Below are 26059 nucleotides of genomic sequence, written 5' to 3'. Positions count from 1 at the left end.
AGAATTAAATGAAAAATTAGATCAGATGGACCTAATAGATATATATAGGACACTTCATCCAAAAACAGCAGGTTACACATTCTTCTCAAGCGCGCATGGAACATTCTCAAGGATAGACCATATCTTGGGAAACAAAGCCAGCATCAATAAATTCAAGAGGGTTGAAATAATATCAAGCATCTTTTCTGATCATAATGCTATGAAACTAGAAATCAACTACAAGAATAAAGCTGGGAAAGGGCCAAAAATGTGGAGACTAAACAACATGCTACTGAACAAACAATGGATTATTGAAGAAATTAAAGAAGAAATCAAATATTATCTGGAGACAAATGAAAATGAAAACACACCGTACCAAATGATTTGGGACGCAGAAAAGGCAGTCCTAAGAGGGAATTTCATTGCAATACAGGCTCACCTCAATAAGCAAGAAAAATCTGACATAAACAACTTCAAATGACACCTAACGGAATTAGAAAAAGAAGAACAAATAAAGCCCAATGTCAGTAGAAGGAGGGAAATAATAAAAATTAGAGCAGAAATAAATGATATTGAATCAAAAAAAGACAGTAGAAAGGATCAATGAAACAAAGAGTTGGTTCTTCGAAAAAATTAACAAAATCGACAAACCTTTAGCCAGACTCACTAAAAAGAAAAGAGAGAAGTCTCAAATAAATAAAATTAGAAACGAGACAGGAGAAATCACAAAACATACCGAAGAAATACAAAGGATCATAAGAAAATACTATGAAAAACTATATGCCAACAAATAGAACAACCTAGAAGAAACAGATAAATTCCTAGACTCATACAACCTACACAAACTGAATCAGGAAGAAAGAGAGAACCTGAATAGACCAATCACAAGTAAAGAAATAGAAACAGTAATCAAAAACCTCCCCAAAAATAAGAGCCCAGGACCAGACGGCTTCTCTGGAGAATTCTACCAAACATTCAAAGAGGATTTAATACCTATCCTTCTCAAACTATTCCAGAAAATAGAGGAAGATGGAGCACTCCCTAATACATTCTATGAAGCCAACATCACCCTGATCCCCAAACTGGACAAGGACAACACAAAGAAGGAAAACTACGGGCCAATATCACTGATGAACATAGATGCAAAAATCCTCAACAAAATTTTGGCAAACCGAATACAGCAATATATCAAAAAGATTATACACCATGATCAAGTGGGATTTATACCAGGGACACAGGGATGGTTCAACATCCACAAGTCAATCAACGTGATTCACTACATTAACAAAACGAGAAACAGAAACCACATGATCATCTCAATAGATGCAGAGAAAGCATTTGACAAGATCCAACATCCATTTATGATAAAAACCCTCAATAAAATAGGTATAGAAAGAAAGTATCTCAACATAATAAAGGCCATATATGACAAACCCACAGCCAACATCATACTCAACGGACAAAAACTGAAACCCATCCCTCTCAGAACAGGAACAAGACAAGGGTGCCCACTTTCACCACTCTTATTCAACATAGTACTGGAGGTTTTGGCCAGAGAAATTTGGCAGGAAAAAGAAATAAAAGGAATCCAAATAGGCAACGAAGAAGTAAAACTCTCGCAGTTTGCAGACGACATGATCTTATATATAGAAAACCCCAAAGAATCCATAGAAAAACTATTAGAAACAATCAACAACTACAGCAAAGCTGCAGGGTACAAAATCAACATACATAAATCAGTAGCATTTCTATATGCTAACAATGAACTAACCGAAAAAGATTAGAACTCATCCCATTCATGATTGCAACAAAAAGAAGAAAATACCTTGGGGTAAATTTAACCAAGGAAGTGAAAGATCTATACAACAAAAACTACAAGACCTTCTTGAAAGAAATTGACGACGACATAAAGAGATGGAAAGACATTTCATGCACATGCATTGGAAGAATAAACATAGTTAAAATGTCCATACTATCTAAAGCAATCTACAGATTCAATGCTATCCCAATCAGAATTCCAATGTCATTCTTTACAGAAATTGAACAAAGAATCCTAAAATTCATATGGGGCAACAAAGGACCCCGAATTGCTAAAGCAATCCTGAGAAAGAAGAACAAAGCTGGAGGCATCACAATCCCTGACTTCAAAACATACTACAAAGCTACAGTAATCAAAACAGCATGGTACTGGTACAAAGACAGATGCACAGATCAATGGAACAGAACTGAAAGCCCAGAAATAAAACCACACATCTATGGACAGTTAATCTTTGACAAAGGAGCTGAGGGCCTACAATGGAGGAAAGAAAGTCTCTTCAACAAGTGGTGCTGGGAAAACTGGACAGCCACATGTAAAAGAATGAAAAATCAACCATTCTTTTTCACCATTTACTAAAATAAACTCAAAATGGATCAAAGACCTAAAGATTAGGCCTGAAACAATAAGTCTTCTAGAAGAGAATGTCGGCAGTACACTCTTTGACATCAGCTTCAAAAGAATCTTTTCGGACACCATAACCCCTCACAAGAGGGAAACAATAAAAAGAATAAACAAATGGGACTTCATCAGACTAAAGAGCATCTTCAAGGCAAGGGAAAACAGGATTGAAACAAAAAAACAGCCCACTAATTGGGAAAAAATATTCACAAGTTATTTATCCGACAAAGGGTTAATCTCCATAATATACAAAGAACTCACACAACTCAACAATAAAAAGTCAAACAACCCAATTACAAAATGGGCAGGGGACATGAACAGACATTTCTCCAAAGAAGATATACGGATGGCCAATAGGCACATGAAAAGATGCTCATCATCACTAATAATCAGGGAAATGCAAATCAAAACTACACTAAGATATCACCTTACACCTGTTAGAATGGCAAAAATATCCAAAACCAAGAGTGACAAATGTTGGAGAGGCTGTGGAGAAAAGGGAACCCTCATACACTGTTGGTGGGAATGCAAACTGGTACAGCCACTATGGAAAACAGTATGGAGATTCCTCAAAAAGTTAAGAATAGAAATACCTTATGACCCAGCCATCCCACTACTGGGCATCTATCCTAAGAACCTGAAATCAGCAATTCCAAAAGTTCCATGCACCCCTATGTTCATCGCAGCATTATTCACAATAGCCAAGTCATGGAACCAACCTAAGTGCCCAGCAACTGATGATTGGATAAAGAAGATGTGGTATATATATATACATACATACACACAATGGAATACTACTCAGCCATCAAAAAGGACAAAGTCATCCCATTCACAACAACATGGATAGACCTTGAGGGTATTATGTTGAGTGAAATAAGCCAGACAGAGAAAGACGAACTCTGTATGACTCCACTCACAGGTGGTAGTTAACATATGGACAAAGAAAACTGATCGGTGGTTGCCAGGGGAAAGGGGGGTGGGGGGAGGGCACTAGGGGTGAAGTGGTGTACCTACAACATGACTAATAATGATGTACAACTGTAATTTCACAAGGATGTTAACTTACATAACCTTAATAAAAAAATAAAATAAAAAATAAAATAAAAAATTTTTTTTAAAAAAAGACCCCTAAAATGGAGAACTGCTCTTTAGTGTTTCAAATGTGTTATATTTCTAATGGAAGTCATTGAAAAGTTTTTGAGCAGGAGAAAGACATACAGAAAGGCTAATGTAATAGCCATGTACAGGATGGATTGGCAGATGGGGAGACTAGAAGCAGGGGAGTTTGTTAGGAGGTGTTTAGAGTGGTCTAGATTTGAACTGATAAAGACTTAAGGAGGAGGCAGAAGGAGAGGAGTGGGACAAATAAGAAAACATGGCTTTCTGCCTCTTGATTTCTTGACTAAGGAACAAGGCAGAGGGTGGAGTCAAAGATGACAATGATGTTTAACATCTAGGCTACAGGGAGAAGAATTGTACTACTGATAGAAACAGAGGATGCACAATGGAACTAGTGGCAGGGAAGGAGAAAGATAAATTCATATTTGAATATGAAGTGACAGCAGGACAATCAGATTGAATGTCCTTAAGGAAGGCAGAAATACAGAGCTATGACTGTGAAATGGAGTCCAGGAAGGGAGACGTGAATTAGAGAGGCAGATGCCTAAAGAGAGCAGTTGGAGAAAGAGTAGCAGACACAATTCCAGGTGAAAGACTTAACCAGGAAAATCAAGTTTAAAAAAAAAAAAAACTAACTAAAAACAGAGACTTAAAAAAACTAAACTAAAAGTCAGGCTATTGGCTGAATTAGCTAAATTTTGACTCAGCCAGACCAAGTGAGGCATCTATTGTATCTACGTAAATACAGGGAGAGCTCAAAATATTACTTGCAAATGTTATTACCCAAAGACCCCATGAGATTTCATGAATCAAAAAGGCAAGATACTAGATAAGTATTTCACAAGTGGTGCAAGCAAGTAGGTTACTAAGTCAATTGGTTCTACAGTACAGAATAGTTAGTGTGTCATGGAATGGTTTGTGAAATGCCATATAGATTGGTTTCTTATTGCTTTGCTGACCCTGTGGGTTCCATCTTTATAACTTCATGAATGGCTCACGTTGCACACACTATAGACTATAGATTTTTGAACATCCTACCCTGGATAAACTTTTCTGCATTACTAATCTTCTTATTCCTCATTCTAGAATTCCATTTTTCTTCTTTTTCAAAAATATTATCGTAACTGATGATGGAGTGTTGACAAATGACACACACCTACTATTTTATATTGAACAAGCTCAGTCACCTTTAATTGAACCAACTATAATGGAATATCAAGATCTCAGGCTATTTATTTCTAATATAATACATCATGTGTAGAAATTTTATGTATATGTTTGTTTAAACACAGAACACATAGCTTTCCTGGTGTGGGGAAAATTGCAGGCAGATATTTGTTTGTTTTTCCCAAAAGTTCTGTAATAGCAAAATCTAATTCATCAACAACTTTGGGAAAAGAATGGAAAGAGATCTGAAATCCAAGCACCTGCCAGCTTAGTACAGACATTACTGATTTCCTGGCTCATATTTGCAAAGAATAGGCATTATTTTTTCTCCTGTGCAAGGCAGAGCGCTGTGAGCTGGCTGGGTGCTGTCAGCCTCCCCAGATCTTTGTGAAATTCGAGCCCTCATAACCCAGGCTTCCCTGCAGCTTGCAATGCATATTAGAATAAAAGAGACCATGTACATATTGAAAATGTGATTGTATGATTTTCTTTGTTATTTATTCAGTCACATTATGATTGACAAAATAATGAAGAATGTCAGAGTTGAGCCCCAGAGAAGTTAAGTTAGTGAAGATACAACTCTGCAGAGATGAAAACAAACTAAATTTAACTGCGAATTCAGGATACCAAATTGAAAAGAACATTACCAGCTCTGAGCCTCTTACATATGTGAGAACTTTTGGGGTGTTCTATTCTGCAACAAGAGAATAAGAAGCATCAGAAGAGTGTCTATGAAGGGGCCGCCAGTGGGCAGACCCAGGTGAAAGGACACTTTGAAGGACAATACATGGCGCGGGTGGAACTTGCTCTCTGCAGCTGTTCCTCCCTGATAGATCACTGGTCGCCATTCAGTTTGGGCAGCTGGTTGTAGGGATGGACACTCAGTACACTAGCCAGACCAGGAAGGAAAATGAGGGCATTTGAAATGTGGATAGAATAAATACGTACTTTGTGATGACAGTGTGTGTTTGTCTTTCTGAGAAGGAAATAACATTTGGGGAAACAGTTCATTTGGGCAAACAGTTCATTAGGAAGGACTGAAAGATTGGAAAGTAAGGTACTTCCTACTACTTTGAAGATAGATTCACTGAGATGAGAAATATTTTTGCTTTTTTTCCTGTCCTACTCTTAGGATTATGGTCAAGCTATTTTGGCCCCTCCTTATCAAACATCCACACAGGCTATGACCTAATACCCTTTGCTCAGTTTGGATCTGTTTTTCATCTGTAAAATTCAAGTTTTAATTGCTGAACCAAGAGAGAGATGTTTTGCCCAGAATGCCTGGTATGATGTGATACTGACGAGGCGTTTCTTATCGTGACAGATCACAAGGATGCATGTTCTGACCTCTCTTTACAGAACACTATCAGATGAGTGTGTTAGAATCGGCTCCGGTTAGCTCCACTGTGGGGAGAGTGTTTGCCAAGGACTTGGATGAAGGAATTAATGCAGAGATGAAGTACACTATTGTGGACGGAGATGGCGCAGATGCCTTTGACATTAACACAGATCCCAATTTCCAAGTCGGCATCATAACTGTGAAGAAGGTAATCCAACTCCTTTTTCCAAATCATTTTAATGGAGGCTTTGAATGTACCTGAGGTGTTAGTAAGGGTTGTTATACTATGGGTATGTGTTGCTTCAAATCCTCTGATAAACACTCTTTCCTATTATTAAGGAAATAAATCTCTTACTCATTTTGCTTACATGTAAACACTGGCTGTCATTGTTTTACAAAAAGGGTACCAGATCACAATAAAGATATATTCTAAATATACCATTTCTCCTAGCTCACTAATTAGCCACTTAAAGAACTATTGAAGTTTAATTGCCTAATAATGGTAATGACTTGATCAACATTTACACTTGAATAAAACCCATTTTTTACCATAGTATACTGTAAATAACAATAAAGCAAGCTATAATATTATTTATGAATCAATGAAAACAAGCAGGGATTTTTTAATTGCTAATTGAAGATCCACAGATGCTGATTAGACTTGAAAAAGCTTTATCAAACATAGCTGCTGAGGGATGTTATCACTTGAAACTCTATGGCCTCATGATAAGTTACCAAGTTTTCTGAATGTAAGTTATCAATTCTGTGGCATAAAGCACATATGGATATATCCGCTGGAAGATAAAACTTTTTAGAAAATTGAACTTTTAACATCCTAATAACTACGTATCTGATGAAATACATTAATTCAAAAACTCATTGAAGATGATTTAATCTTACTTCTCCTCTATTTTTTTGTGGAGGGGAGATTTGCCTTGAGCTAATGTCTGTTGCCAATCTTCGTCTCTTTTTCTTCCCCTCCCCGAAGCCCCAGTACATAGTTGTACATTCTAGCTGTACGTCCTTCTAGTTCTTCTATCTGAGCCACCGCCACAGCATGACTATTGACACATGAGTGGTGTGATCCTGTGCCCAGGAACCAAACCTGGGCTGCAAAGAGCAGCACACTGAACTTTAACCGCTAAGCCATCAGGGCTGGCTCTTCTCCTCTATTTTAAATACATTTTAAAACCCAAGATATCTTAAACTATTTGTTCAACAAACATTTATTTGATGGCTACCTATGTGCCAGGTACTGTTCTAGGCATTTAATGTAGAGAGTAAATAAAACCACCAAAACTCTCTGCCTTCATGGGGCTCACATTCTAGGGAGGGGAAGAAGACAATCAAAATAGCAAGTCAATAAAGTAGTATATTAGAAGGTGATAAGTGCTATGGGGGGAGGAATGCAATAGAACAAACATGAAATCAGAAGAGCCAACACAACTTCACATTTAAATTGGATGATTAGGATTGGCCTCACAGAAAGTGACATTTATGCAAAGACTTAAAGTGGGCAGAGTCACAGCACAGAGTGGGGCATGTTGACAGTGCACAACCCTAGGAGGTGCCCTACAAATGACTTTCAGTGAAAACTGTACACAGGAGTCCTGGAGATGAGGGATTGGGCATGGAGATATTGAAGAAAGTGTTCCAGGCAAAGGGACGGCCAGTGCAAAGGCCCTGAGGTGGTACTCTGCCTGGTTTGTTTCAAGAACAGTAAGGGGGTTTATAAGGCTGAGTGGAGAGGGAGACTGGTAGGAGAGTAGGTTAGAAAGGTAACAAGGGGGCCAGATTGTGTAGGACCTTGGAGGCTGATGTAAGGACTTTGGGGATTAAAGTGGGGAAGAACTGGAGGACTTCAACAGATGTGACATGACTGCACTTTCATTATAAAATAATTACTCTGTAAGCTCTGTTGAGAAAAGACCATAAAGGGGCAAGGATGGAAACAAGGAGGCCAGCTGAGAGGCTATTGCAATAATCCAGGTAAGAGATGATGGTGACTCGGCCTAGGGTAGTGGGAATGGAGGTCGTGAGAAGTGGTCAGAATCTGGATATATTTTGAAAATAGAGCCAACAAGATTTCCTAATAGATTGAGTAAGGATACCAAAGAAAGAGAGGAGTTAACTGAGCAATAAGAATCAAGTTGGCGTTAACTGAGATGGCGAAGTCTGCAAGCAGAACAGGTGGCAGGAAGTGGCAAATATTGGGATTCAATTCTGAACATGTTATATTTGCAATGTCTATCAGACACCCAAATAGAGATGTGTAGTAGATGTTGGTTATAGGAGTCTGGAGTCTGGAGAAAAGTTCTGGGCTGGAAATACAAATGTGGGAGTCAAAAGCATACAGATGGTACTTAAAACAAATAAAAGAGAATGATATTTCAAGGCTAAGCATAGATGGAGAAGATGACAGTGAAGTGAGCCCTGTGGCTCCTCAACATGAAGCAGTCAGGGAGGAGAGCAAGGACAAGTCCTAGACTGACAGAGAGAGACCAGGGAGGCAGGAGGGAAATCAAGGGAGTGTGGTGTCCTGGAAGACATGAAGAAGCTGTTTCCAACAGAAGGGAATGATCACCTGGGACAAACACTGCTGAAGGTCAGATAAGAACATTGAAAATTAACCAGAGACTTTAGGAACATGGAGGTCATTGATGACCTTGACAAATAGCAACAGTCATAACTTAGAATGTGGCACAAGGTGTTTAATAATACCTTATTCTATGTTGTTTCATAGAATTGAATCAACACTGCTTTAGAAGAGAAGAGTTCACATTTTGTCCTTTATTTATGTAAGGTGCAATCAAATACACTAAAAGAACACATTTATCCAGCATTCCACCAACTATAAATCTTTATAACCAGCACACAATGACCTCAAAACAATGCAAAATGCTGAGATTAACTTTGGAGTCATCACAGAAATCTGGATGTAATTTAAATATTGCCGTTTCTTATTTTATTTTCATTCTCTAAGAATAACACATGCTAGAATTATAAAAGGTGACTAGAAATAATAATGCCAATTTGGTGTATGACATAGGTTTAAGAACATTCACCTATTGTGTGGCACGCCTCAAGTTAATAATAATATGTTGCTTACCATGACTGGTACCTGTAAACAAGGTAAAATGTCAAAGTTTTGGATAATTATTGTTTCTTTAATGAAAAAATTCTCTTTAAAAAATTAAGCAGGGGGCCGGCCCCATGGCTGTAAGTTCGTGTGCTCCGCTTCAGCGGCCCAGGGTTTTACTGGTTCAGATCCCAGGCGCGGACATGGCATCGCTCATCAGGCCGTGCTGAGGCAGCGTCCCACATAGCACAACTAGAGGCACTCACAACTAGAATATACAGCCATATACCAGGGGACTTTGGGGAGAAGAAGAAAAGAAAAAAAAGAAGAAGATTAGCAAGAGTTGTTAGCTCAGGTGCCAATCTTTAAAAGAAAAAAAAATAAGCAATCAGAAAATGAGCTTTTGAGATTCTCAATATACTTTAAATTTTATTTGACTCTTACAATAATGTATAAGGTAATTCGAACCATAAAACAATATTAATTTGTCAAATTATTAGAACATAGCTTAGACCTTATTACAAGCCATTCATTTAAAAAACATTAACTATTACAATTTTGTATCTGAAAGGAGTCTCAAAACGTCTTTTCCCTAGCTCCATCACCTGGAAAAAAGTTTAAACCTCATACGACAGAACACTCTTTCATTGTCATTATTAAAACTATATCCACGTTTAATCAAAACATTTATCAATTTTGCCAAGGTCATTTGGATTTCTCTTCTGAACTTACGAGGTGCCAGAAAATGGGATTAAGAAAGAGGTCAATAAGTTGGGTAGATGGACAAGTCAAATATAATAAATACTTGGAGGCTATCGACTGCTCAGTCTATACCTTTGGAACAACATTCACTCAAATGCCTGATCCCCACCCATCTTCCTACTTTGTCATTAATAATGTCATATAAAACTGCAACAAAAGTTCTGCTTTTGATTTATTTCCCTAAAGTCTATTATTTGTCTAAAAAGCACATACTTTTTCAAGAAGAGAAATTAAGTCAAATTGATAGAATTGGGTCTTCATAAAACTACACTGATTACTATCCAGTACCTTGGGTCTTTTTGGCTTTTAAGTAATCAATCAATTGACTTTCAGTCTCTTAACTTAAATGCTTGAAAGATAACTTGAAATATATAATTTTCAAAATGTTCTTTATTCTATATGAGCATGATGTTATGCCATTCTCCAGTCTTCAGGGTGTCTTCCATCTTCCAGCATACAAGAAGTAATTGTTTTGAGTCCATTTTCCTCTTAGGCAGGCCACAAAAATCAAAACTTCCGTATTTCATCAAACCTAAGATGTCATGAATTGTAAATCTCATCGTTTTATATACTACTTAAAAAAAAACTCTTGCCAACTTAAATGATACAATGCTTTCTTATTCCTTAATTTATAGTTATTGAAAAGCTCTTGTAGACACAGACATATTTGTTTCACTAATATCAGACTTACTCCCTGCTGTTGTTTCCATTTCAATGTCAAGCCATAAGAGAATTTTTGAAGAAATTTTAGATGGCAATAAAGTTATTCACATGTACTACCAACAATGTGCAGAACTCAACTGAAGTACAACAGGAACAGCTTTGACCAGGTTTGGCTTGCACAAACAGTGACAACTACATCCCATCTCCTGTTGGGCCTACAGCAATTGTACAGCACCATCAGTTGGAGAAACAACTCTATTTCCAAAACGTCAAAATATGAAAAAATGTACACCTTAGAATCATTGAAATAAGGTAACATAAAATCTACACATATTTTCACTCAACCAGTACTTAATACTCACATTGGAAAAGTTTTTTGCACTCTTCAATGTAACAACATTTTTTGCTGCTTTTTTCGTTTTAGGCACACACTGGGCACTGGGGCCAAATAAAAATCTGACCAAGTCATAGCCTTTGCCTCTGAGTCTGGTGAAAGGGACTAACATGGAAAGAAATATTTGTAATACAAAATAAGAAGAGCCATAACGGAAGCAAGACAAAGTGCTAGGGGAACAAAGGAGGGAATAATTAATTCTGCTGAGGGAGCTGTTTTGTGCCAAAATTTTCATGACTCAATTTCCAAGGATATCATGGCTTTCCATTTTTGCATGCACCAACTCTAGGAAATTTTTTGAATTTGGAACTTGGCTTCTCAGATATTACTACACTTTGATTTACTATTATAAATATGGAAATAAACAATTCTTTGGAGTTAAAGAAATAAAGTACAAAAACTTTTCAAGAGAAAAGTTAAACATATATCAATTGTGGGCAATTTAAAGCTTAGGGTATTTAGGGCAATGTTTTCTTTCAATTCTTAAATAACAAAATTATTTAAGTGAGGGAGACAGTCATCTTAAATAATGTAATAATCACTAGGTAACTTATTTAAAATAAATTTTAACAATAATTAAAAACTCACTCTAGTCTCTTCACCAGATGGTGCTGAAACAATTGGATATCCATATGCCAAAAAAAGAACCTTGATGCATACCTCATGAAAACAAACTCCAAATGGATAATATACCCAAATGTAGAAAACTAAAACTATAAAATTTCTAGAAGAAAACACAGGAGAAAATATTTGTGACCCTGATTAGGCAAAGATTCCTGAGATATGACACCAAAATCCCAATCTACAAAAGAAAAAGTGGTAAGACTTCGTCAAAATTAAGAGTTTCTTCTCTTGAAAAGCCAATGTTAAGAGAATGAAAAAAGAAATCACAGATTGGGAGAAAATATTTGCAAATCACCTGTCTGATAAAGGACTTGAATTTAGAATACATAAAGAACACTTCAAGAAGACGTGTAAAGATATATATAGATTTATAATGATGCTCAATATCATTAGGCATTCGGGAAATATAAATCAAAACCACAATGAGATACTACTTCATACCCACTAAGATGGATAAGATCAGAAAAACTAACAAAACCAAATAATGACAAGGGTGTGGAGCAACTAGAACTTTCATACATTCCTGGTGGAGATGCAAAATGGTGCAGCCACTTTGAAAATTGGTTTGGAAGTTTCTTATAAAGTTAAAAATGCACTTACCATACAATCCTGTAATCCCACTCCTAGGTATTAACCCAAGTGAAATGAAAACCTATGTTCATACAAAAACCTCTGTGCAAATGTTCATAGTGGCTTTATCCATAACCCTCAGAAATTGGAAACAACTCAATGGTACCTCTAGCGGAGAATAGATAAATAAACTGTGCTACATTCATATAATGGACTATTACTTGGCAATTGAAAGGGACAAACTACTCATTCACACAATGGCATGGATGCATCATGCTAAATGAAAGCAACCAGACTCAAAAGACCACATACTGAATGACTGCATTTATATGACATTTTTGCAATAGGGATAGAACCAAAGATCAGTGGTTGCCAAAGGGAGAGGAGGTGACGACAAAGGGGCACAGGGCAGGGGGTATTGGGGATGATGGAACTGTTCTATATCTTGATTATCATGGTAGACACATGGCTGTATACATTTGTCAAAACCTGGAAAACTTTTGGGGCTGGCCCCGTGGCTGAGTGGTTAAGTTCGCACGCTCCACTGCAAGCGGCCCAGTGTTTCGTTGGTTCGAATCCTGGGCGTGGACATGGCACTGCTCGTCAGACCACGCTGAGGCAGCGTCCCACATGCCACAACTAGAAGGACCCACAATGAAGAATATACAACTATGTACTGGGGGTCTTTGGGGAGAAAAAGGAAAAAATAAAATCTTTAAAAAAAAAAAAAACCTGAAAAACTTTACACTAAAAAGGATGAATTTTAATATATGTAAATTACACCTTAATTTACAAAAACAAGTACCAAGGGCGGGCCCAATAGCTGAGTGGTTAAGTTCACGCGCTCCACTTCAGCAGCCCAGGGTTTCACCAGTTCGGATCCTGGGTGCAGACCTAGCACCACTCATCAGGCCACGCTGAGGCGGTGTCCCAAATAGCACAACCAGAAGGACCTACAACTAGAATATATAACTATGTACTGGGATTGCTTGGGGAGAAAAGGAAGAAAAATAAAACAAGTATCAAAAATCCTACCAGATTAGAATAATGACTTTAAATTAAGGGGAAAACAAATTTTGCCTAGCTCAAACCTAACATAAATAACCGTGTCCACTTAGGGTTACCCATATTTAAGGAAAGAATTTTCAAAGAATGCAATGTAATTTACCAGGAAAGATAAACATCTTGATTTAGAGAGCAAGTAAAAATAAAATAAATTGGTAGAACTATTCCTTCAAATATATTATAATCTGAGTGGCAGATTTCCCTGTTAATGAAAGCCTTGCCTTTTAACTACGAACTAGGCAGGCAGGCGGCCTGGTGGAAACGGTTGCTTGGTTTAAATGGGAATGGTTGACTCCATGAAACAAGTACAAGCTGCGGCTCTAAGTAAATGCAGAACAAGTAGTAACCAAACAACAGCAACAGAACAAACAAAAAATATTCCTATTAGAATTTGAAAATAAATATAGTTAAAGCAAATCTTACTGTTGTTTGTTTCTCAAAAGCAAACAAACAAAGGCTTAAATGGACATAAGCCTCTTTCTAACACAAAATGTGCTGATATTAGCATATTTTATGAAAAAAGCACAAGTGAATATTTAGCTAGAAAAATTTAAGTCATGGCCAAATTGACATATGACTTCTAAGCTTTAGTAACTGCTTTGCTATCCACTGTAATTATTTTACAGGACTGACTTTCCATGATTTTTTTCATTATTGATGATGTTTTGAGATAACTGTTGCTTAAAACATTTAAAGATTTTTGTCAGTTTAAAAAAAAACATAAATGGATTACTCTGAAGAGATAGCATTCAGGTTCACTTTCTACCCTAAAGTGTTACATTAATTTTGACATACAACATCCTGAAGATAGGAACAGACCAAAAAAGGAACAACTAAAAAAATTATGTTATGACACGGAATTTTACTGGACAAAGTTAAAGTTTTGTGGATGAGCCCTGAATGAGGAATTTAAAAATCTAGAGCAGCATTTCTGCTCCGACACTACGTAACCATGGCAGCTTAGCCAGGTCTTCTCAGCTCTCTGGGTATCAGTTTCTTCAACTGTAAAATGAGGTCTTGGATTAGGTTTTTAAAAGATATTTTTAAAAGAGAGTATCTATAATAAACAAAATACACTAAATAAACTAAATATTGATCTGACACAGTGTTCTGAGAACCCTTGTAAGGTGCTTATGATAGTTTCTCGTGAAAAATCACTGTTGCCTTTATACTCAAGATTTTTTTTTTTAAGGAAGAAAACAGAAAAGCCTAGGCCTGAGTTGTAGGGACATTCTGAAACAGAACTTGAACTCTCTCTTAATTATCATGACGTCTTTTGAAATGAACAAGCATTTCTAAAGATAAGGTGACCATGCTGATTAAAAAGTAGATGTGTTAAAGTCAAGCTTACCCAGAGTACAGTGGCTTTCATAATCAGCTAACTAGCTTCGTTCACTATCTCTAAAGCATCTAGCATCTTCCTTACCTTCTTTACCCAACTTGAAACTGACATTAAGACCAAGAATTACAGAATAAAGGAAAAATTCCCCTTATTTTTCCCTTTGCCTCTTTTCGTCCATTTTAATGAATTTGGGAATCTTCCCACCAGCCATCAATATTGGCCATCCTTTAGAACCTTGACATATATGTTCGTGGCTAATCAATTTTCCTATCATTACTTTTCAGCCCCTGAGTTTTGAAAGCAAGAAAAGCTACACCTTAAAAGTGGAGGGAGCCAATCCTCACCTGGAGATGCGTTTTCTGAATCTGGGCCCATTTCAGGACACAACGACAGTGCACATCAGTGTGGAAGATGTGGATGAGCCCCCTGTATTTGAACCCGGCTTTTATTTTGTGGAGGTTCCTGAGGATGTGGCAATTGGAACGACCATACAGATCATTTCTGCCAAGGACCCGGATGTGACCAACAACTCAATCAGGTTTTTCCACAGATTTTGCCTTTTTTCTTATAACCTGGACTCTTCCCTTCCCTGGTATCTAATTTTCTAGCACTTTTTCCCTTTGCTTCTTCCACTTCTGGAGATTCTTCCCTTTCTTTTAAGTTCTTCCTGTTTAAAGAATATGGCCTTGTCATGTTATTTAGAAGTGAAATATCATTATGTCTACAACTCATAGTCAATTGGTTCCACAAAAAACACACACACACACTTTAGTTCTTAATCATGGCCCTACTGACATTTTGGGCTGGATAATTCTTTGCTGTGGGGGGCTGTCCTGTGCATTGCACAATGTTTAGCAGCATCTCTGGCCTCTACCTGCTAAATGCCAGTATCACCCCCTGAGTTGCCACAACCTAAAATGTCCCCAGATATTGCCAAATGTCCCAGGATGGGGAAGGGGTAGGGGGACAAAATCATCCCTGGTTGAAAACCACCAATTCAGAAAAAGCACAGACATAGACAGAAAACAAAACGTTTAAAACCGTCAAATCTTAGTGGTGAATACAAAAGTCATCATTGCACTTTCTTTCAATTTTTATGAACCTTTGACTTTTTTACCTTAAAAAAATGGGAAAAGGGCCAGCCCTGTGGCGGAGTGGTTAAGTTTGGCATGCTCTGCTTCGGCAGCCCAGGTTCATGGGTTCAGATCTCAGGCACAGAACTACACCACTTGTCAGTCATGCTGTGGCAGCGACCCACATATAAAAGAGAGTAGGACTGGCTCAGATGTTAGCTCAAAGCTAATCTTCCTCAAGCAAAAGGAGGAAGATTGGCCACAGATGTTAGATCAGGGTGAATCTTCCTTAGCAAAAAAAAAAAAAAAGGAAAAAAATAACATATGCTATATATATTTCCATGTACTACAGAAAGAATACACATAGAAATTACTCCCCTTGTCCATGGCTTCCATGCCATGTAAACTGGCCAGATACGGCTTTCTAGTGAACCCACATATCAGTCTCTCCAAAATGTGTTTTGAACTTAAAGATTCCAACCAAGACGCTTCCCCCTCTAGGGAGAAAGGAGAGCTGCTCTTCCAGCCATGGCCATTTCCCATCAACTCTGGAACCAAAGTGCAAACAGCTGGTGGACAGGTTGACACCTCAACCTTCCAGAGCAACTGCCAAGCCTCTGAAGCTTGACACAAAAGATCAGGATTCCAAGGCTGTTTGAGGCCATCTGTCACATTAATTGTTGAAAGCCACATGGTAGAATGGATCTGGGGCTTTAGTGCAGACAACACGTTTTAAACACACCCCAATTTATCAAATGCCTTTTCTGTCAGTAGACTACTTCCCTCACTTGGTGCTATTTTGTTTTTAATGAAAATGTGCTTTTGTAGTTTAACGAGGACAGTTCTCTCCTGAGAATAACTATACTGGGGGAAATCCGCTTCCTCTAACAAATCAGCAAGCATTTAATACTTTCAGGCATTAAAATGGCTAAAATGATTTTGTTTGATTCTGATATTTGATTTTTAGAAGCCAACTAATCTTTCTCTTATGAATTATACCAACTTCATAGGAGTGATATTTCAACCTTAAGATTTTTAAATGTATAATAGGATGGGAAGAAGTTAGTGAAAATATATTATCCCCAAAACAACCACAACATAAATAAAACAGATTCTATTATAAATTTATGTTTTCAGAAGCCAAGAAAATATATATACACATATCTTCTGATCAATTAATCTATTCATATTGGAGAAGATACTGTGGGGAAAACTTTAGAGAATAACACTTTATGAGGGAAATGTTTGAAATAAAACAAGCACAAGCTTGAAAAAAATCAGATCCCATTTCTAAAACAGTCAATCAGAATACCCAGTGGATAAATCCACAACTTCTTCCCGGATTCTGACTCTGGACTCCTACATGGTAAGCACTGGAAATATGCTCTGTTAGGAGTCACACTACTAAATGACAAGCAAAAGAGACTGAATGCAGTCAGGACACACACACATACCCTCCTAGAGTGTATGCACAGTATTCAGGACTAAATTTGTTATCTCAAGACATACCTAGGAAGGAAAGAGAAATACCAGCAGGCCTGGATCCACTACTGGCAGGGAGCAAAATGAGGCACACAAAATGAAGGAATCCTGTCTGGCTAACAGAAAATGCTGCTGCAGATGATGAGCCACTGAAAAGCGTCAGTTGGCCGGCATGGCACAGCAGTCAGCATCAGGGAGGTACACAATGGAGTGCCTGTCTATTCCAAGAGATCCCAGTCAGGAAGAACTCAAGAGTGAACAGGCCAGAGGCATAGACCAAGGTCCACTGGGCCTTATTCTGGGGCAGGACTCCAGGTCCTGGGAGAAAAATTGGCAAGAACAATGCAACAGCCACAGGCCTGGAGGTAACGAGACAAGCATTCAGGCACAGCGGGCAATGCAGAATTCCACTTTGCACAACTAGAGACAATTCTCCTTCTGCATTTCGGTTGCAAAGAAGGAGCAGAATTCATATCGCTAGATATAGGCTCCCTGGCTCTTTTTACTGTCCCATAGGAAAAAAGAATGGTCCCTGGAACCAGGCAGAACATCAGGGGTCCTGGACTCTCACAGGGAAAAGCATATAAAAGTCAACTCTCCAGCTATCATTTAAAAACCCATTTGGGAATTACTTTTCTGTTATCTTTCCCCAAATTGCTCATTTTATCCTTGTTTTTCCTACAAAAGTTATTTTCTTTTCAAAACAATTTGCATATTTATAGCTGCTTGGCTAATTCATCTTCTGCATTTTTATTACAAATAAATGAGATTTATATTCCTAAAAAGAAAACACCTATTTAAATCACCCAAAAATCAACATATCACCTAACGTTAAAATGTTATGGATAAAAGGCCATTTAACTTTTTAAAAAGATTATTAGGACTTTTAAAATCTCCTTTCTAGAAAGTTTATGGTGTGGTCAGGCATATAAGCTGGTCATCACGTTCTAGTAAATCCTAAAACTAAGTCTCCAGATTTAGTTATATACACATGAAAAATACACTGTTTGGATTTCCTAAATTTTTAATAAATGCTAGAGGAATTTCTGGCAAGGAAGAAACTGAACAATTTGGCAAATGAAATAGGCTTCTGCTGGTGTGGAAACAGCCTGCCCGCCTGGGCCATCCTGTGTGTGTGGTTTTAGGGAGACTGCCCACAATGCCCTACCTCCAAATCTCTCCCAGATTCAGAGAACGTCCTCAGCCAAGCAAATAAGCAGGGAGCCCAATGCACACCAGCTACTGCTCACTGAAGGCAGTTTTGTAGTGTATGTTATGCCTATTCTGCCCATAGTCGGTGAGAATATTATGGTTAGAGAAAGGAAAACCACCTACATAATTCACTAGTGTGTCCCAATTTCCTCATTTTCCATCTGTATCTACACCTTTAATTTGTTCTCCCGCCTCCTGAAAATTGGCTCAGCGTCCCATTCAGAGTAATGAATGCTCTTACGGCCTCAATTCAGGCCCCCTTTGGGAAATCGGAAAGGGATTCCACTCGATGAGGGAGGCTTCTCTGAAGTGAGCTCGCAGTGTTTCCTCTCCGTGTCACCAGGCAGTACTCTCATGGGTTCTGTCAGTTAGTTATTTCTATCACTCCATCTCCCACACCATCTGTGACACTTGCTATGGCGTTGGAGGTTTGAATACAGAAAGCTGGTTCATCATAGGCTGCCTCTCCCCTCGGCATTATGCCTACAGCTTGGAGAGCAGCCATCAGGGCTGTGGCCCCATGGGGCGAACAGCTGGCTTTCTCATGTGTGGGGAGCTGAAATAAAAAGCTGTCACAAGCCAATCAGTATTTTTTCCTAAGACAAATTCAACTCTTTTTTTTTCTTTAAAGATTTTATTTTTTTCCTTTTTCTCCCCAAAGCCTCCCAGCACATAGTTGTATATTCTTCGTTGTGGGCCTTCTAGTTGTGGCATGTGGGATGCTGCCTCAGCGTGGTTTGATGAGCAGTGCCATGTCCACGCCCAGGATTCAAACCAACGAAACACTGGGCCACCTGCAGCAGAGTGCACGAACTCAACCACTCGGCCACGGGGCCAGCCCTGACAAATTCAACTCTTAAAACAGCCAGTAAACATTAAAACTAAATCACTAATTATACCTAGAAAAAAAATGTTCATTAATATTAAATGAACTTTGTAGGCATGTTTTTTATTAAAAAGTCAACTGTTTGCTAACATGGTTTAATTTATCTTCAAGAAGAATTTTAAACACTTTCATACATTCCATGTGCAGTAAGGCAGCTTGACCTGATGGTTAGGAGCAAGAACCTGAAACCCAACTGCCTAGGCTTGATTCCCAGCTGTGCCACCTTAGGCAAGTGACTTCACCTCTCCATGCCTCGGTTGCCTCACCTATAAAATGGGGATTATAATGTCACCTACCTCAGAGGGTTATTGTGAGGATTAAATGAGTGAATATATGTAAGGTGCATAGAGCAGTGCCTGGCTACAGTAAGTATTCACTAAATAGGGTCACAAAGAGAGGCATTAATTTGCTTCCTTAAATTTCCCAACTCTTGGAGAGTTAGAACTGAAATGATTCCAATTTCTTTAGCCCTTAGTGGTCACCTTTCCATTTAATTCCTAATTCTCTGAACAGCCACCCTGAATCTTTGCAGGAAAAAATACATATTTGAAACAAAACATTTTACCAAATAATACACATACATGCATATACTCTATATATGTATTTATATATATTTGAAACAAAAGTTTTACCATCAATATTTACCCTTACTGCATGCAGTAGTCTGTAACGCATATATTCTATTCTATTTCATTTTCTTTCAACACTAGTCATAACTCACCATATTGATTTCACTAACCTGCAGTTTGAAAAACAATGTACTAGACTAAGGAAACTGCTTACTCCCATCAAAATGGCAATTTCCCAGTTTCAACAACTTTAAGATACAAACTGCAATTGCTGGCAATTTTAAATAGAATTTTGAATCCAATATATTACAGTAATTTATATATGTGTATGTGTGTATGTTTCAAATCTTACCTCTGCAAATTATTAGCGGTGTAACTGTATGAAAGTGATTTAACTTCTCTCAATCTTAGTTTCCTTTTCTGTTGAGATAAGGCCTACCTCCTAGAGATGTTGTAAGAATCAAAAAAGAAGCTATAAAATGCCTGGTGTTGAATAAATGGCAGCTATTATAATTACTAGCCAGTATCAAGGACTACATAAGGTTCTCAAGGATAGTGCTCATATCAAAATCCCACATGGAGGGTTTTAAACATACAGATGTCTGAGCTTCCCTCCACACCTACTGAATCTTCCAAGATGGGGACCAGGTAAGATAACACAAAGGGTCAGATTGCCAAATCAGATTCAACAGGAAATATAGATCTTACCCAGGACCAAGGTAAATAATGACTAAAAGGATACAGACAACAGCAAAATATAAGCCAAGCACTCTTTCCCTGGAGAAGCCTGAAACTGTCAGGAGCAGGTGCCTGTAAATATCCTTCTTTCCCTGAGTAAGGATGCATACTGGTCCACATTGAACACGAAAGGTGTAAGCAACAGATGAAGTGCATTGCCTGAACTGAAGGAGCCACTTCGGTTATGGAACATCTGCTTTTATACCCCATTAATTACTTAGCTCACATGACATTTTCCAGCAAGTTGCACCCCATAAATTCATAAATTCCAGGCTCATTTTCAATAAGCAACCTAGACAGACCTGGTCTACCCTGCTAAAAACATTCCATAGGTAAGGATCCCAGCTAGTAAATACCTGTATTGTGTTTGCTAGCAGGTCAGTCATTAGCATGTTTACAAAAGACCTGAAGCAAATCTTTCCTTCCCCATAGGCGATACAATTTACAGGGACTGGGACCACTAAACATACCTTTTCCAGTTCCGGTTTAGCATTTCAGAACTTACTTGAGTAAAATTTGCTCTGAACAAAGATATGTATGGGCTGATATTCACAGTGTCCTAAAAGCCTTAGGGCAGTTTTAAGCTTTAAATAGCTGAAATTGATCTTTATATAGCTTTAAACTGCCCTAAGACTTTGTTGCCGTGTTTTATTTCATTTTATGAAGTGGAAACTAAAGCAGTAATAGTTTGTTGTTGGTTTTTTGTTTGGGTTTTTTTTGGGGGGGGGGGAGCTTGTTTTTGACATTTTAAGACAATAAATAAAGTCTTCCAAGTGTCCATAACTCAGAACTAGTCATGTTTCACATGGTATGCACTCAGTTCTCTCATGTAATGTGCTATAGCATGTCTATCCAAATAAAATGATGTATCTGTGTTTCTGCAGATATTCCATTGACAGAAGCAGTGACCCTGGAAGATTCTTCTATGTTGACATTACAACAGGTGCCCTAATGACCGCAAGACCCCTTGACCGGGAAGAGTTTGCCTGGCATAATATCACTGTCCTTGCTATGGAAATGAGTAAGTAACACAATAAATTGGTCTCCATATAGTGACAAAATATAGGCCTTGTAGAAAGTGGAACTTTACATAGCTCATTGGAACAGGAATTATATTCTTTCTGAGAAGAAATGGAAATTATGATTTATGTAAGTGAGTGGATACATTTAGTTCAAATACTTCTTGAGCATCTCCTGTATACCTAGTCCTGTGCTAAAGATAAAAACAAACAAAACATGCAAAAGCAGTAAAAAAAGAAAAAAAATAGCACCATTAAACCCAAGAGCTCAACTTCTATTGTCAAGGGACAATTCCTGAGAAATCTAAGAGGCTTTCAATCTTTAATAAGATTGGGAATGCAAAAATAGTATAAAATATTATTATTGGATGAAAGGAAGCATTTATGACATATCATCCACATATCATTTATCATATATCACATACATACATACATCCATACAAGAATTTGAGACATCTTACAATAAAAGGCAGGCTTATTAACATAAACTTAAAAATAGAATGGAAAGTTAATAAAAACTAGATTAATATATTTATTATAAACTTAACAAAAATTAGATTATCTACAACTACATTCAATTTTTTTTTTATAACACCTAGTGATGGTAAAGGTTCAGGGAAATGACAGACACTAAGGTATTGGCAAAAGTATTTACAGCCATTCAGGAGGGCAATGTGGCAATTAATCTTTTGTATTAAGATTCTCCAAAATATTCATACTCTTTTTCTCAAGAATTCTAACAATTATCTTAAGGGAATAATCATAGATATCAACAAAGATTTATGTACTAAAACATCCACTGCAATGTTATTTTAAAATGGGGGGGAAATGGGAATTACTTACATGTCTAATTAATAGGAGTCTAAGTAAATTACAGTACAACCATACAGTAAAATGAGACTTTCATGTAGATATTAATACCCATGCTTTCAAGGTATATTTCAATGACACAGGATACTCTTGCCCTAAAATATTAAATTTCTGAATTCAACTTTGTTATTTTGCTTAACTGCAATGTGTGTGTGTGTGTGTGTGTGTGTGTGTGTGTTTGTGCATGTAGCTCCACATTTTTGGACACATGTATTATTACATATATCATTTAATAGGTAACTCTGGTAGTAGAACTGCAGATATTTATCCTCATGTTTTTCTGAAATTTTCATTATTCCTTCTATAAACAAGTACCACAGTTATAATAAAAAAAATTTTAATATGTCAGCACTTTTGGTAACCAAGCAATAGAAATATTTAGGGAGAAAAACAGTACAACACAGATATTTTTGAGAAAGGAAAGGAAAAAAATGAAGCAGAAGAACAAGGCATTCTGAGATATAATAAAATTATTTACTAAGAATAATTTCTATGTCTTACAATTTCTATTTTGTCTTCTTGGGATGGTGACCAAAACTGAAAAAGACAGGAGGGGCACTACTGCAGCTGTGAAACTGTCTTTGTGTGGCAATGCCAAGCTAAAGACAGACCAAAAAGACGTATTTCCCCATGAGTGTCTATGAGAACTTCTCCTGCCCCAGCCAAAGATATGGATTTGGTGTGTGTTTGATCCTGTAATATCCCCTCAGTCCCTAAGCAGAAATAAATGTGCAGTGTTATCTGTATTCCCATGAATAACTCGAAATCTTCTGAAATATAATTCAAAGAACTGATTATTCCACAGGAAAAAAGCCAAGCAATGCCACACACATGGTATGCATCCGATTAGAAACGGGCTGTTTTCAAACCCAGAATATAGAAGTGACCTGTCTTTAATTCCAGAACCTGAAGTAAGAGCCAAGTGAAAGATTCAAAACCTCTTTTTAAGATTCATTTCGTGACACCTGCTCCCCCTGGAGTCTTGCCCTTTCCGTCGTCCTCCTGATATCACACACACTCACCAACACACACCTCCCTCTGTCCACTCTTCTTATGTTCTGGCCACACTCTTAAAAAGCAACACATGCATCCTATGCTTCTGTTGCCATTTCCATGTACCTTATGCATTCCTTTAAAAACCAGACCAACGAGTAAATATCTATTCTGGCAAAGAGCTGCTTTCTTGCATCACTGAACCCTCACCTTTAGTTTTCTTTGTGCTCTCTTTAGACAATCCTTCCCAAGTTGGAAGTGTTTCTGTCACAATCAAAGTCTTGGATGTGAATGACAATGCTCCAGAGTTCCCCCGATTCTACGAAGCGTTTGTCTGTGAAAATGCCAAAGCAGGGCAGGTAAGGCAGCCTGTGACGCATGCACCTTGGTTAACCCCCAACACATGGAAACAACAATTATAGATAACCAAATCTGCCATCAAAGAAATTTAGACTCCAGAAACTAACAGTTTACAAAACGAGTCCTCAACTCCTGTATGTCATGTTGCAACAGTTTATTTGCTAAGACACCTACCCAGAGCCTCCAACACATTTTATGATCTAAAGAACATGAATGGTGGCTTGATTCACAGGCTAGCCTGTAATAAGGTAGCTACCCACCTTGCAACTGACCTGTTATGGTATCAGTTGTAATAACATGCACCCTGGGTCCTGGAAGTGAGAGACCCATGAAGACCAGGAGAAGAAAACAAGAGTCTTCTCTTTTCCTGCACTAATCCCTGAAAATATCTGCAGTAGAGGAAGTTTATTTTTTATATTTTCCAACCTCCCTTTCTTAACTTCTGGCAACAGGTACCTTTTTTATTATTGAGTTCATAATAGTTTATGTCATTGTGAAATTTCAGTTGTACATTATTTCCTCTGTCACCACATAAGTGCTCCCCTTCATTCCCTGTGCCCACTCCCCACACACCTTCCCCTGATGACCACTGAACTGTTTTCTTTGTCCATGTGTTTGTTTATATTCCACATATGAGTGAAATCATATGGTGTTTGTCTTTCTCAGTCTGGCTTACTTCACTTAGCATAATTCCCTCCAGGTCCATCCATGTTGTTGCCAATGGCATGATTTTGTCTTTTTCTATGACTGAGTAGTATTCCATTGTGTGTGTGTGTGTGTATGTGTGTGTATATATATATATATATATATACATACATACAATATCTTTTTTACCCAATCATTGGTTGATGGGCACTTGGGTTGCTTTCATGTCTTCGTTACTGTGAATAGTGCTGCAATGAACATAGGGGTACATATGTTACTTTGGATTGTTGATTTCAAGTTGTTTGGGCAGATACCCAGTAGTGGGATAGCTGGGTCACATGGTATTTCTATTTTTAGTTTTTTGAGGCATCTCCATACTGTTTTCCATAGTGGCTGCACCAGTTTGCATTCCCATCAGCAGTGTGTGAGGGTTCCCTTTTCTCCACACCCTCTCCAACATTTGTTCTTTTTAGTCTTAGTGATTATAGCCATTTTAACAGGCATAAGGTGGTATCTTAGTGTAGTTTTGATTTGCATTTCCCTGATGATCAGTGATGATGAGCATCTTTTCATGTGTTTATTGGCCATCTGTATATCATCTTTGGAAAAATGTCCATTCATATCCTCTGCCCATTTTTTGATTGGGCTGTTTGATTTTTGTTGTTCAGTTGTGTGAGTCCCTTATATATTATGGAGATTAACCCCTTGTCAGATATATGATTTGCAAATATTTTCTCCTAATTGGTGGGTTGTCTTTTTGTTTTGATCCTAGTTTCTTTTGCCTTGCAGAAGCTCTTTAATCTGATGAATTCCCACTTGTTTTTCTTTTGTTTCCCTTGTCTGAGAAGACATGGTATTTGAAAAGATCCTTTTAAGTTCAATGTCAAAGGGCGTACTACCTATATTATCTTCCAGGAGTTTTATGGTTTCAGGACTTATCTTCAAGTCTTTGATCCATTTTGGGTTTATTTTTGTGTATAGTGTGAGATAATGGTCTACTTTCATTCTTTTTCATGTGTCTGTCCAGTTTTCCCAACACCATTTATTGAAGAGACTATCATTTCTCCATTGGTATGTTCTTGGTAACTCTGTCGAAGATTAGCTGTCCGTAGATGCGTGGTTTTATTTCTGGGCTTTCAGTTCTGTCCCATTGATCTGTGTGCCTGTTTCTGTACCAGTATCATGCAGTTTTGATTACTATGGCTTTGTAGTACATTTTGAAATCATGGATTATGATTCCTCCAGCTTTGTTCTTTTTTCTCAGTATTGGTTTAGCAATTCAAGGTCTTTGGTTGCCCCACATGAATTTTAGGATTCTTTGTTCTATTTCTGTGAAGAATGTCATTGGAATTCTGATTGGGATTGCACTGAATCTGTAGATTGCTTTGGATAGTATGGACATTTTAACTGTGTTTATTCTTCCAATCCATGTACGTGGAATCACTGTCCATCTCTTTAAGTCATCACCTATTTCTTTCACTAATGTCTTATAATTTTCATTATATAAGTCCTTCACCTCCTTGGTTAAGTTTATTCCTAGATACTTTATTCTTTTTGTTGTGATTGTAAATGGAATTGTATTCTTGAGTTCTCTTTCTGTAAGTTTGTTTAATTAGAGTATAGAAATGCAACTTGTTTTCATAAGTCGATTTTGTACCCTGCAACTTTACTG

General features: G+C 37.6%; 1 protein-coding gene across 2 annotated transcripts in view; it reads left to right on the top strand.

Annotated features, from left to right (window-relative positions):
• CDH20 (cadherin 20) overlaps nucleotides 1-26059 on the top strand; it is a 199007-nt gene that overhangs the window by 155028 nt on the left and 17920 nt on the right. For both annotated transcript variants that reach the window (XM_046670917.1, XM_046670916.1), the window contains 4 exons: nucleotides 6062-6249; nucleotides 14825-15078; nucleotides 21385-21521; nucleotides 23620-23741. In XM_046670917.1, coding sequence (XP_046526873.1) covers nucleotides 6062-6249; nucleotides 14825-15078; nucleotides 21385-21521; nucleotides 23620-23741 — 701 coding nt within the window. The remainder of the gene's footprint in view (nucleotides 1-6061; nucleotides 6250-14824; nucleotides 15079-21384; nucleotides 21522-23619; nucleotides 23742-26059) is intronic.

The sequence above is a fragment of the Equus quagga genome, chromosome 9 (assembly GCF_021613505.1).
Source record: "Equus quagga isolate Etosha38 chromosome 9, UCLA_HA_Equagga_1.0, whole genome shotgun sequence".
Classification (NCBI taxonomy): Eukaryota; Metazoa; Chordata; class Mammalia; order Perissodactyla; family Equidae; genus Equus; species Equus quagga.
Note: the sequence above shows the minus strand (reverse complement) of the source record. Positions and strands in the feature narration are given on the sequence as shown.